At 39.7% G+C, this 13,881-nt stretch overlaps 1 protein-coding gene across 1 annotated transcript; it reads right to left on the bottom strand.

The window, feature by feature from the left end:
- Positions 1–9,647: 9,647 nt before the first annotated feature.
- On the bottom strand, positions 9,648–10,625 carry LOC100677712 (vomeronasal type-1 receptor 4-like). The gene has a single exon (XM_003406411.3). The coding sequence runs from the start codon at positions 10,623–10,625 to the stop codon at positions 9,648–9,650; it is 978 nt and encodes a 325-aa protein (XP_003406459.1).
- Positions 10,626–13,881: the final 3,256 nt, after the last annotated feature.

Here is a 13,881-nt window from a genome sequence, read left to right as displayed (position 1 = left end):
TTCTTGGAAACCCTGTGGGGCAATCTTACTCTGTCCTATAGGGTCACCATGAGTCACAATTGACTCATATGTAGCTGGATGTGGTGAAAGGAACAGCCAAGAGACTAAACACACTATATCCCTCATGCCCTATTGTGCAGGCAGTGTAGAGTAGTGTGGTTAATAGCACGGAATCCAGTCCTAATCTCCTGGATTAGAACTATCAGTTTCACTTCACTAGCTGTGTGACCCTGTGCACTTAATTACCCTCTCTGTCCATTTGTGTCCTTATATATAACCTGATAATAGTTCTTACTTCCAACTTCATGGTCAGGAATCACTGAGCTAATAGATTAAAAGCTGGGAACACTGCTTGACTCACAGTCATTGTTGTGAACTGCTGTGAAGTGGGTCCCCGACTCATGGTGATGCCGTACAGAACCTCCAGGGAAGGGGCCTGGGACTCTTCTGTCCTAACAAGTTTTCTAGAGAAATCCAACCATTAGTAAGTTTGAGGAATATACTCTGGGAATAATCAAACAAATGCAAAAAATCCCAAAGCACAAAAATGATTCAGGAGGACTTAGAGAGTTTTAAAACTATATATTTTATTAAATTTTTGGTGGCAATGTACTGAACCAAACATATACTTACAATTTCTACATGGACAGTTCAATAACATTGGTTACATACTTCACATTGTATCACCAATCTCACTATCTCCACTCAAATTATTTCATCCCCATTGAGGCTCTCTGCCCCTTAAAGTTCTCACTTGTGCTTCAGATTAGCTCTCAACAGTTTAAACTCATATAGATATTTCTTTGTAAGAGGGCTATGCTGAGAAAGGAAGAGGAAAGGTGTTGCATTTATTGTCAAAAAGAACGTTTCAAGATCTATCCTAAAGTACAATGCTGTCAGTGATAGGATAATATCTGTACACTTATAACAAAGACCAATTAATAAAACTATTATTCAAATTTACCCACCAACCACTAAGGCCAAAGATGAAGAAAATGAAGATTTTTACCAACTTCTGCAGTCTGAAATTGATTGAAAATGCAATCAGGATGCACTGATAATTACTGGAGATTGGAATGAGAAAGTTGGAAACAAAGAAGGATCCATAGTTGGAAATGGCTTTGGTTATAGAAATGATGCTGGAGATCACATGATGGAATTTTGCAAGACCAATGACTTCTTCACTGCAAATACCTTTTTTCACAAACATAAATGGTAGCTATACACATGGACCTCGCCAGACGGAACATATAGGAATCAAATTGACTACATTTGTGGGAAGAGAGGATGGAAAAGCTTAATATCCTCAGTCAGAACAAGGCCAGGGCCCGACTGCAGAACAGAACATCAATTGCTCATATGCAAGTTCAGGTTGAAACTGAAGAAAATTAGAACAGGTACATATGAACCAAAGTACGAACTTGAGTATATCCCCTCTAAATTTACCGACCATCTCAAGCATTGATTTGACATGTTGAACTCTAATGACAGAAGACCAGACTAGTTGTGGAAAGATATGGAGGACATCATGCAGGAAAAAAGTAAGAGGTCATAAAAAAGACAGGAGAGAAAGAAAAGACCAAAATGTATGTCAGAAAACACCCTGAAACTTGCTTTTGAATGCCAAGTAGCTAAAGCAAGAGGAAGAAATAATGAAGTAAAAGAGTTGAATAGAAGATTTCAAAGGGCTGCTCGAGAAGACAAAGTAAAGTATAATGACATGTGCAAAGACCTGGAGATGGAAAACAAAAAGGGAAGAATATGCTCAGCATTTCTCAAGCTGAAAGAACAGAAGAAAAAATTCGAGCTGCAATATTGAAGGTTTCTATGTGAAAATATTAAGCAACTCAGGAAGCATCAAAAGAAGATGGAAGGAATACACAGGGTCACTATACCAAAAAAGAATTCATTGATGTTCAACCATTTCAGCAGGTACCATATGAGCAGGAACCAATGGTACTCAAGAAAGAAGTTCAAGCTGCACTGAAGGCATGGGAGAAAAACAAGGCTCCAGGAATTGATGGAATGCCGATTGAGATGTTTAAACAAACAGATCCAGGGCTGAAAGTACTCACTAGTCTATGCCAAGGAATTTGGAAGACAGCTACCTGGCCAATCAACTAAAAGAGATCCATATTTATGCCTATTTCCAAGAAAGGCGATCCCACCAAATGCAGAAATTATCCAACAATATCATTAATATCACATGAAAGCAAAATTTTGCTGAAGACCATTCAAAAACTACCAGAGGAGTATATCGACAGGGAACTGCCAGAAATTCAAGCCAGATTCAGAAGAGGACAGGGAGCCAGGGATATCATTGCTGATGTCAGATAGATCATGGCTGAAAGCAGAGCATACCAGAAAGCTGTTTACCTGTGTTTTATTGACTATGCAAAGGCATTCAACTACGTGAATCATAACAAATTGTGGATAACATTTTGAAGAATGGGAATTACAGAACACTTAATTGTGCTCATGAGGAGCCTGTATATAGGTCAAGAGGCAGTCATTCGAATAGAACTGCATGGTTTACAGTCAGGGAAAGTGTGTGTTAGGGTTGTATCCTTTCACCATACCTATTCAATCTGTATGTTGAGAAAATAATCTGAGGAAATGGACTATATGAAGAAGAATGGGGCATCAAGATTGGGAGAAGACTCATGAACAACCTGGGTTATGCAGATGACACAACCTTCGTTGTTGGAAGTGAAGAGGACTTGAAGCACTTGCTCATGAAGATCAAAGACCACGGTCTTCAGTATGGATTACACCTGAACATAAAGAAAACAAAAATCCTCACAAATGGATCAATAAGCAACATTATGATAATGGGAGAAAAGATTGAAGTTATCAAGGATTTCATTTTACTTGGATCCACAATCAATCAACACCCATGCAAGCAGCAGTCAAGAAATCAAAAGACCCCATTTTATTGGGCAAATCTGCTGCAAAAGATCTCTTTAGAGTTTTGAAGAGCAAAGACGTCACCTTGAAGACTAAGGTGTGCTTAACCCAAGCCATGATGTTTTCAATCACCTCCTATGCATGTGAAAGCTATATGATGAATAAGGAAGACTGAGGAAGAATTGACACCTTTGAATTGTGGTGTTGGAGAAGACTATTGAATATACCACGGACTGCCAAAAGAATAAACAGATCTGTCTTGGAAGATCTACAGCCACACTGCTCCTTAGAAGCAAGGATGGGGAAACTGCATCTCCCATACTTTGGATAAGTTGTCAGGAGGAATCAGTCTCTGGAAAAGTACATTATGCTTGGTAAAGTAGAGGATCAGCCAAAAAGGGGAAGACACTCAGTAAGATGGCTTGACACAGTGGATGCAACAATGTGCTTAAGGATTGTGAGAAAGGTGCAGAACTGGGCAGTGTTTCGTTCTGTTGTACATAGGGTCGCTATGAGTCAGAACAACTCCATGGCACCTAACAACCAACAAAGTGCTAAAAAAAGACCTTTTTCTTCTTTTTTTAAAAAAAATGTATTTCATTGTGTTTCCGGTGACGATTTACACAGCAGTTAATTTCCCATTCAACAATTTCTGCACAAATTTTAGGGACTGTCTTAGTCATCTAGCGCTGCTATAACAAAAATACCACAAGTGGATGGCTTTAACGAAGAGAAATTTATTTTCTGACAGTCCAGTAGGCTAGAAGTCTGAATTCAGGTGCCAGCTCCAGGGGAAGGCTTTCTTTCTCTATTGGCTCCAGAGGAAGTTCCTTGTCATCAGTCTTCCCTTTGTCTTGGAGCATCTCAGCACAGGAACCTCAGGTCCAAAGGATGTGCTCTGCTCCCAGCACTGCTTGCTTGCTGGTATGCAACCCCCAGGTCTCTCTGCTTGCTTCTCTCTTTTATGTCTCAAAGGGATTGGCTTCAGACACTACCTAATCTTGTAGACCTCATCAGTACGATTGCTGCTAATCCATCTTATAACATCATAGGGATGGAATTCACAACACATAGGGAAATCATATCAGATGATAAAATGGTAGACAATCATACAATCACACAAGGGAATCATGACCTAGCCAAGTCAACAGGTATTTTTGGGGGACACAATTCAGTCCACGACAGTGACATTGTTCCATTCTTCACAGTGCATGAACATTCTCAATATTTCTGTTCTGGTTGTTCTTTTGATCCATAGGGCTTTTTTAATTATTATTAATTTAATTGTTGTTGTTGAGAATACACACAGCAAAATATAATCAGTTTAACAGTTTCTACAAGTGCAATTCAGTGATATTGATTACGTTCTTCAAGTTGTACAACCATACTCATTCTCCTTTTCTGAGTTGTTCCTCCCCTGTTAACATAAATTCACTGTCCCCTAAGATTCCTATCAAGTGAGGAAATAGCTTTTCAATGACTATTTAGACAGTGAAAAAGTACACACAGCTGTATCTAATCTACAACTGGAAGATTGTAAATTTTGACCCTGAGTATGGACATGAGAGATGAGACTAAGGGGAGGGAATTAGTGAAATGATGAGTGGACAGGAGGCAGAAGGGCAGCCTGGGCAGGGGAGAGGTTTCCCAGTGCCACTAGGAATAAGAAACAACTTCAGCAACTCCTGTTGTGGCTTCATCAGACAAAACAAAACAACATGATACCCTTCTCCAGAGACTGATCCCTCCTGACAACGTGTCCAAAGTATGTAAGATGCAGTCTCGCCTTCCTTGCTTCTAAGGAGAATTCTGGTTGTACTGCTCTAAGACAGATTTGTTCGTTCTTTTGGCAGTTCATGGTATATTCAATATTCTTCACCAACACCACAATGCAAAGGAATTGATGAAATGCCGATTGAGATGTTTAAACAGATCCAGTGCTGAAAGTACTCACTCGTCTATGCCAAGGAATTTGGAAGACAGCTACCTGGCCAATCAACTATAAGAGATCTTCTCCGGTCTTCCTTATTCATTGTCCAGCTTTCACACGCATATGATGCAATTGAACATACCATGGCTTGGGTCAGGTGCACCTTAGTCTTCAAGGTGATATCTATGCTCGTCAACACTTTAAAGAGGTCCTTTGCAGAAGATTTACCCAATGCAATGTGTCTTTTGATTAGTTGACTGCTGCTTCCATGGCTGTTGACTGTGGATCCAAGTAAAATGAAATCCTTGACAACTTCAATCTTTTCTCCGTTTATCATGATGTTGCTCATTGGTCCAGTTGTGAGGATTTTTGTTTTCTTTATGTTGAGGTGCAATCCATACTGAAGGCTGTGGTCTTTGATCTTCATTAGTAAGTGCTTCAAATACTCTTCACTTTCAACGAGCAAGGTTGTGTCATCTGCATAACACAGGTTGTTAATGAGTCTTCCTCCAATCCTGATGCCCCATTCTTCTTCATATAGTCCAGCTTCTTGTATTATTTGCTCAGCATACAGATTAAATAGGTATGGTGAAAGAATACAACCCTGATGCACACCTTTCCTGACTTTAAACCAATCAGTACCCCCTTGTTCTGTTTGAACAGCTGCCTCTTGATCTATGTAAAGGTTCCTCATGAGCACAATTAAGTGTTCTGGAATTCTCATTCTTCGCAGTGTTATCCATAATTTGTTATGATCCACACAGTCGAATGCCTTTGCATAGTCAATGAAACACAGGAAAACATCCTTCTGGTATTCTCAGCTTTCAGCCAGGATACATCTGACATCAGAATGATATCCCTGGCTCCATGTCTTCTTCTGAAACTGGCCTGAATTTCTGGCAGTTCCCTGTCCATATACTGCTGCAGCTGTTTTTGAACGATCTTCACCAAAATTTTGCTTGCACGTGATATTAATCTATAATTTCCACATTCGTTGGATCACCTTTCTTGGGAATAGGCATAAATATGGATCTCTTCCAGTCAGTTGGCCAGGAAGCTGTCTTCCACATTTCTTGGCATAGATGAGTGAGCACCTCCAGCACTGCATCTGTTTGTTGAAACATCTCAATTGATATTCCATCAATTCCTGGAGCCTTGTTTTTCGCCAATGCCTTCAGAGCAGCTTGGAATTCTTCCTTCAGTACCATCAGTTCCTGATCATATGCCACCTCTTGAAATTGTTGAACATTGACTAATTCTTTTTGGTATGATGACTCTGTGTATTCCTTCCATCTTCTTTTGATGCTTCCTGCATCGTTTAATATTTTCCCCATAGAATCCTTCACTATTGCAACTCGAGGCTAGAATTTCTTTTTCAGTTCTTTCAGCTTGAGAAATGTTGAGCGTGTTATTCTCTTTTGGCTTTCCATCTCCAGCTCTTTGTACATATCATTATAATACTTTACTTTGTCTTCTAGAGCCACCCTTTGAAATCTTCTGTTCAGTTCTTTTACATCATCAATTCTTCCTTTTGATTTAGCTGCTCGACTCTCAAGAGCAAGTTTCAGAGTCTCCTCTGACATCCATCTTGGTCTTTTCTTTCTTTCCTGTCTTTTTAATGACCTCTTGCTTTCTTCGTGGATGATGTCCTTGATGTCATTCCACAACTCATCTGGTCTTCGGTCGCTAGTGTTCAATGTGTCAAATCTATCCTTTAGATTGTCTCTAAATTCAGGTGGGATGTACTCAAGGTCATATTTAGGCTCTTGTGGACTTGCTCTGATTTTCTTCAGTTTCAGCTTGAACTTGCATATGAGCAATTGATGGTCTGTTCCACAGTTGGCCTCTGGCCTTGTTCTAACTGATGATATTGAGTTTTTCCATTGTCTCTTTCCACAGATGCAGTCAATTTGATCTCTGTGTGTTCCATGTGGTGAGGCCCATGTGCATAGTCGCTGTTTATGTTAGTGAAAGAAGGTATTTGCAATGAAGAAGTCGTTGGTCTTGCAAAATTCTACCATTCGATCTCCGGCATCTTTTGTATCACCAATGGCATATTTTCCAAAGACTGATCCTTCTTCTTTATTTATCACCAGTAATTATCAATGCATCTTGATTGCATGTTTGGTCAATTTCAGACTGCAGCAGCTGATAAAAATTTTCTATTTCTTCATCTTTAGCCCTAGTGGTTGGTGCATAAATTTGAATAATAGTCGTATTAACTGGTCTTCCTTGTAGGCGTAGGGATATTATCCTGTCACTGACAGCGTTGTACTTCAGGATAGATCTTGAAATGTTCTTTGTGACGATGAATGCAACATGATTCCTCTTCAAGTTGTCATTCCCAGCTTAGTAGACTATATGATTGTCCAATTCAAAATGGCCAATACTAGTCCATTTCAGCTCACTAATGCCTAGGATATTGATGTTTGTGCTTTCCATTTCATTTTTGACAATTTCCAGTTTTCCTTGATTCATACTTTTTACATTCCAGGTTCTGATTATTAATGGATGTTTGCAGCTGTTTCTTCTCATTTTGAGTCATGCCACATCAACAAATTAAGGTCCCGAAAGCTTTACTCCAACCACATCATTAAGGTCAACTCTACTTTGAGGAGGCAGTTCTTCCCAAGTCATCTTTTGAGTGCCTTCCAACCTGGGATTCTCATCTTCCAGCACTATATCAGACAATGTTCTGCTGCTATTCATAAGGTTTTCACTGGCTAATGCTTTTCAGAAGTAGGCTGCCAGGTCCTTCTTCCTAGTCTGTCTTAGTCTGGAAGCTCAGCTGAAACCTGGCATCTATGGGTCACCCTGCTTGTATCTGAATACGGGTGACATAACTTCCAGCAACACAGCAACACACAAGCCCCCGCAGTATGACAAACTTACAGACACGTGGGGAAACCATTCATTACCTTTGCATTGTTATCTTCTGACTACGCCTCAAATGAGCCCTGGTGCGGTGTGGTTAATTGCTTGGCTCCTGACCAAAAGGTCAGCAGTTCCAACCCAGCAGCCACTCCACAGGAGAAAGATGTGGCAGTCTGTCTACTATAAAGACTACAGCCTAGGAAACCAAATGGTGCATTTCTACTCTGTCCTGTAGAGTTGCGGTGAGTCGGAATCGATTTGTTAGCAACCTGTACAATGCCTCAACCCTATCCATACCTTGTAAGTTCTTTTTTTCCTAAAATCTTGTTGCCTTTGGGTATACTTCAACATGCCTGGCCTTCCTTGAGTGATGTCCCCACCCCTTCCACCCTTTTTTAGCAGTAATCTTTACAGAATCAGATCGATGGGTCTTTCTTCCATGGCACCAGTGTGTGGGTTTGAACCATGAGCCTTTGGGTTAGCAGTCGGGTTCAAACCATTTGAGCCTCCCACTAGAATTCTACTTCCCCACAGTGTACACAGGGAACACAACTTTGCTGATGGTGGATCTTCAGAAAAAAAATATCATTGCCAAAATAAACTATCAATTATAAAACAAAAGAGAGTTGTCGATTATGCTGAGTGAAATAAATCACTCCTGAAAAGACACACATATTGTATGATCCCAATTATACGAACTATCTAGAATAGGTAAGCATATAGTTTACTAATGATTACAAAACTGGGGGAAAGGGGGGCGAAAGGAGGTCACAAATCTTACGGGACACTTGGCATTAAGGAAGATGAAAATAATTGCAAATGTTTCATGGTGGTGAGTGAACAACATGTTGAACATATTCACTATCGCTGAGCTGTACATGTAAAGATGGCTGAAATGGCCATTGCTTTTTAATCATATATTCACCACAATAAAGAAGAAAAAAAAATACAGATAAAGTAAAAAAAAAAACCACATGGAATTTTAAAAAACAAATATAGTTCACAATGTATAATTTCATTTATATAAAATACAAAAAATTGAAAATGATCTATGCTGTTAGATATCGGAATAATGGTTCCCATGACAATAGTGACTGGGATGGGGTACAAGCAGACAAATTTAATATCATTAATATTTTATTATTGTGTCTTTAATATTTAATATATATGTTTAAATGTTTTAAATACACAGTAGAATTCTTTCAGATTGAGAGAAGGTGAATAGATTAGTGGTATAATATTGTCCTTATTTTGTCAAGGTAGAGGTTAGAAGTATTAAAAACCTTGACACTGTGATCAGTTTCAAAAGTATGCTGTAATTTCTAGGTTAAATCTAAAAGATAATTAATATTCAACCTCCACAGAAAAGGATTCCATGTAGAATTATTTTAAAATAATTAAGAAGATATAAAAGCAGTGGGTAGAAAAAACCAGAAGATAGAAACAATAAAATAGAGCAGGTATCAGGAAGAGCACAAAATAAGTTAATAAATCCAATGTAAAATATATCCATCATAACATTCAACATAAATATATTAATTGATCTTATCAACGTAAAATATTGCTTGATGGTACTCAATTAGACATATTTTTCGAGCAATAGAATACAGCTAAAACAGAAAGATTAATGTAGAAAAATGCATAGTGTGTAATTTTAACCAACTGATCAGATATAGCATGGCAATATAATTGTCAGGTAAAATCAACTTTAGGGGTAAAGCAGTTTATTATTGTTGTAATTAGTATCATTTTTATGCTTCTTACTGGATAATTTTCCAAAATTATTGAATGATGAATAAGAAACATAATCTGGCCAATATTTATACACACCCCCATACAGGCACACACATTTACATACGTATAAATGTGTGCGTGTGTGTGTGTACCACACTGTCTTGTAATATGATTGCTCCATATGTGTTTGAATTCTGTGTAATTAATAAACAAACAACTGTAGCTTGTGCAAGAACACACAGGTATTTCTGCCAAGATGAGGTGATTTTTTCTTCCTTATCCTAGAAAAGCAGAACATGGAGACACTGGAGTCATAGCTCATGAGAACAAAGGGACTGACAGTTGGGAAACATGCAGCAGTTAGTGCAGTCAAGTTCATCAGCCACCAACTGAGATGACTGAAAACTCCTACAAAAATGGCCAGAATGGAAGAGAGGGTATAAAAACACACAAAGGTGCTCACCAGGGCAAGGATGCCTTGGGTGGCTCTGGTCTCAGGGGAGGATCTGGGGGAGACGTTGTTCCTGTGAATGTGTTGGACTCGCTGCTTGTGTCTCTGCAGTATGAAAACCATGGAGCCACTGGCCCAGAGCATGAGTCCCAAACACACAACATCAGGGAATGCTAACAATAATGCATACAGCGAGTCTGTGGTCTTGTCATGACGCACAGCAGAACAGTATCCATAGTCTTTTTTGTTTGTGATGGTTTTATTGCTCCAATTGGTAGTCAGATACAAAGGAAAAACTATATTTACCAACATGTGCAGGATCCAGCAGAGGACACTGGAGAAGCCAATGTATTTGGGAGCTTTCACCTTAAGCTTTGCCCACCTGGAATTTATGGGGCTCATGGTGATGGCCTGGAAGATACTCAAGAGACAGATGCTGCCAAAGGACACTCCCCTGCTCACCCTGTGAATGTAGAAAACAAGTTTGCAAGCAAAATTATTGAAGACATCTTTCCATCCAAAAGCTGCCATGGTCTCTGGGATTCCTTTAAAGAGGATGACCAAGGAATTGGCTATAGTCAGGTGCCTGAGAATCAAGTCTGTGGACCTTGACTTGCATCCCTTGAAGTAAAGGAAAATATAATGGTAAAGAAGAGAGAAATTTGCCATAATACCAACTGTAGTCTGTGATAAGAAGATCATTGCTGTTGCAAAATCTTTGGTGGCCATTCGGTCATTTCCCAGTGACTGTATTCATCTTCATAGGAAGAGAGTCCTGCATGGGAAGATGAGACATGGGCCACACGTATCATGTCAACTGAAACTATTATTCGCCTATCATTAATAACACTTAGAAAAATTGATTTAAAATTTTCTTTCAAGAGGTTTCTGAAAATTGGTTGCATAAACTTTAAAGAGCACTTGGAATGTATGGTATGAAGACCACACATATAGTAACTTTTTTATTCTTCACTAATGTAGGAAGCAGGGACTACTATTACTTTCATTATAAAGAAAAGGAGAACTTAAATGCAGAGAGATTAAGTGATTTGTCTAAATTCACATGCTGGTTAAGGGCATAGTAGGGACTTGAGCCTGGCTGAAGTGGTTGCAAAGACAGCTCATTTAACCACCATGTTCTACTAAACAAATGTGAAAAATGGCGTTTTGGTGGAGGTATATGACCTCCTCTAACTTCTTGAGGGAGAGAATTACCATCAGCATCAGCCCAAGGCTGATTCCTATGACATGTAGTTCAGATACACCCTCTCTCTCCAAACTTCTTACCGATTCTGACACCAGCTGTCCCTCTCATGGCACTCTTTACCTCTCTGTTGTGTTTGATAATTCATTGCAATGGCCACACAGAACTCACAGACTATACTGACAGTTATGGGTTTATTAGGGAAATAACAGGCTACACCTTGGGATCAGGATCAGGAAGCATGAAGGAAAACCTCCCTTCTCCAGTGCAGAACAGCTCTCTCAGCTCCTCTCATCTGTGTAGGGCTTCTCTCAGCCCTCTCAGCCTCATCAGAACAGGCATCTCTGGGTCTCTGGCCCCTGGTTTTTGGCCCTGAGCCCTTAGCCCTTGACTTGGTTTCTTCCCTGCTTGAGCAAGTGTTACAAAGCTCTTGTCTCTTCCTATAAACATCTGAAAGAATCCCATTAAGCCTCCTGTTCAAAGTTCTTCACCTTTCTCACTCTCCGTGGGTCACCACCCCCTCTATAGCTGCTTGCTTGGGAGGCTGGGGAGCCTACGACAGCCATCTCATGTCAGTTTCCTAGGTCTGCTGCTGCGTTTCTCTGCCACTGGATTCTGCTGGGCTTTCCACTGCTACTTTCTGTCTCTGGTGTTACTACTCTTTGTATCCTGGGTCTAGGAGTTTCTCAGCACAGGGAACTCAGGTCCAAAACACATGCTTTGCTCCTGGCTCTTCTTCTAGGAAGGGAGTAAGGCCCACCACAACTCCCCACTCCAGCCTCTGGAATTGAGTCCTTTAGATCTGGTGGGATGGCAAAACTGATCAATTCCCTACAAGTGTTCTATACACCTTCTTTGCATTAACCACCTCAACAAGGATTCCAAGAACATTGTTTGCATAAGCAGCAGGACCTCCAATCACCTTGGTGGGCCACACACACAACTTATTTCCACAGTCCCACCCAATCATTGTGGCAATTGCAAAAGCACGATGAGAAAGCCCGTATAAAAATCAATTCATTGCACCTCACCAAGCTAGTTAACTGTTTTTGTGATAATCAAGCACTGTATTTAGTTTTGCATTGATAACTGTCACTTTAATTTACACTGTTATATTTTATTTTATAATTTTGGTTGTAACAAGTTTCCACTGCTTTGTAAACATTTATTCCATAAGTCATTGTCAACTCTGAATAAAGTTTTAAAAGATTTTAATGAACTATAGATTCACTAGTTGCAGTAAAATACTATAGAAACCAGCCTCAAAAGCATGTTGTATTTAAGGAACCCAAGACTGGCTCTGCATTAAGAACAGAACGACACACTTGCTTTTATGCCAGAAACAAAATACAATGACACCTATGACAGGAATTAGTGAGCAATCTCATATTGTGCCCTAGACTATAGCACAAGAAACGATAATAAGTGATAAAATAACAGAGTATAAGCTAAACCATTGCTAATTTCACTTTATACAGTCATCAATTAATACAAAAATTAAGGAAAAATATTAACAGTGAGGTGAGATTTACAAAAGATATTGATATGTTAGGCATGTATGGAAAAGAAAATCTGTAAGGTATGACATCTCATATGTTTTGTAAATTGAAATGATTGTTTTTTTAATATTAGAATAATTTTCAATCTCAGGAAACAGCACAAGATACATTTAAGCTTGACAGCTGCTGGGTAAAACTCATTATTGTCAAGTTACTTATTCCTAAAATGCTGCTCCCCTGACTTCCACAAAGAAAATAGCCTTTCCATAAAAAACAGACCATGGACGTTTCTAGGAGACACACAATAACTGTCTCCATTAATTTATCAGACACCAGAATTAGAGAAAATATTCCTATTCTAGCAACAACCATTCGGATACACTATTCTATGATTCACAGTTTCATCCTGCTCTGTATTACAAGTACAGATGTGTTACAATCATGGCCCTAGTAATCCTGCCAGTTCTTATGATTTCTGTACATCAGGCTGAACAGCTGATTGATTCAAAGCTACAGCCTTTAAGCACCTTCAGAATCAGGTTTCATGATCACTGGGATTAAATACCAAAGATCACTATTCTTAAGGATGACACTAAATGGCACTAGAAGCCATCACAAATTGGGGCATGGTCCGTGGCCCCATCTCTCTATTCTCATTCAGATCAAGGTCAGGACTTAGTCTTGCTTCCTCTGTGACACTGGACCAGTTTTGAACACAGGAGACTTCCTTCTTCCAGTATGATCACTTACTCATACCCTGATATGCCTCCTTCCCTTATAGACTGCATCTCAGACTGAAATAGAAAATACTCACCTGACTCTTTTGCGCTGCCAGGACAGTGGGCTCAGTGTGATGGTCATGACATCCAGGGCAAGTTTCAGAGGGAAGCAGCCAGACCCTGAGGTCCTGGTATTTGTTTCTGTGTCCTCTCCTCCCCCATACAGCTGAAATTATCATTCACCTCCAGTGGCACTGACAGTGCAGGCTTGGGGAGCTGATGACATCTCTGTAAAAAGTTTCCCCAGTTGCTAATTACCAAAACCAGTTACAAGTTTCAGTAAGTATCCCCAAAGAGACCACGTAAGTGTTTACGAGAGGCTCTTTCTTGTCCAGGATCCTGGAGACAGACAGGGTCTCCCATGGATGGAGCAGGAAATGCTGAAGTCTGACACATGGGGGACATGAGTCTCTCTGGACACACAAAAAAAAGATATGAAGCTTCTATTTTAACCTGTATACCACCTGTCCTTGCAAAATTCTATTATTGGATCTCCGGCATTG

This window comes from Loxodonta africana, chromosome 11 (genome assembly GCF_030014295.1).
Source record: "Loxodonta africana isolate mLoxAfr1 chromosome 11, mLoxAfr1.hap2, whole genome shotgun sequence".
NCBI lineage: Eukaryota > Metazoa > Chordata > Mammalia > Proboscidea > Elephantidae > Loxodonta > Loxodonta africana.
Note: the sequence above shows the minus strand (reverse complement) of the source record. Positions and strands in the feature narration are given on the sequence as shown.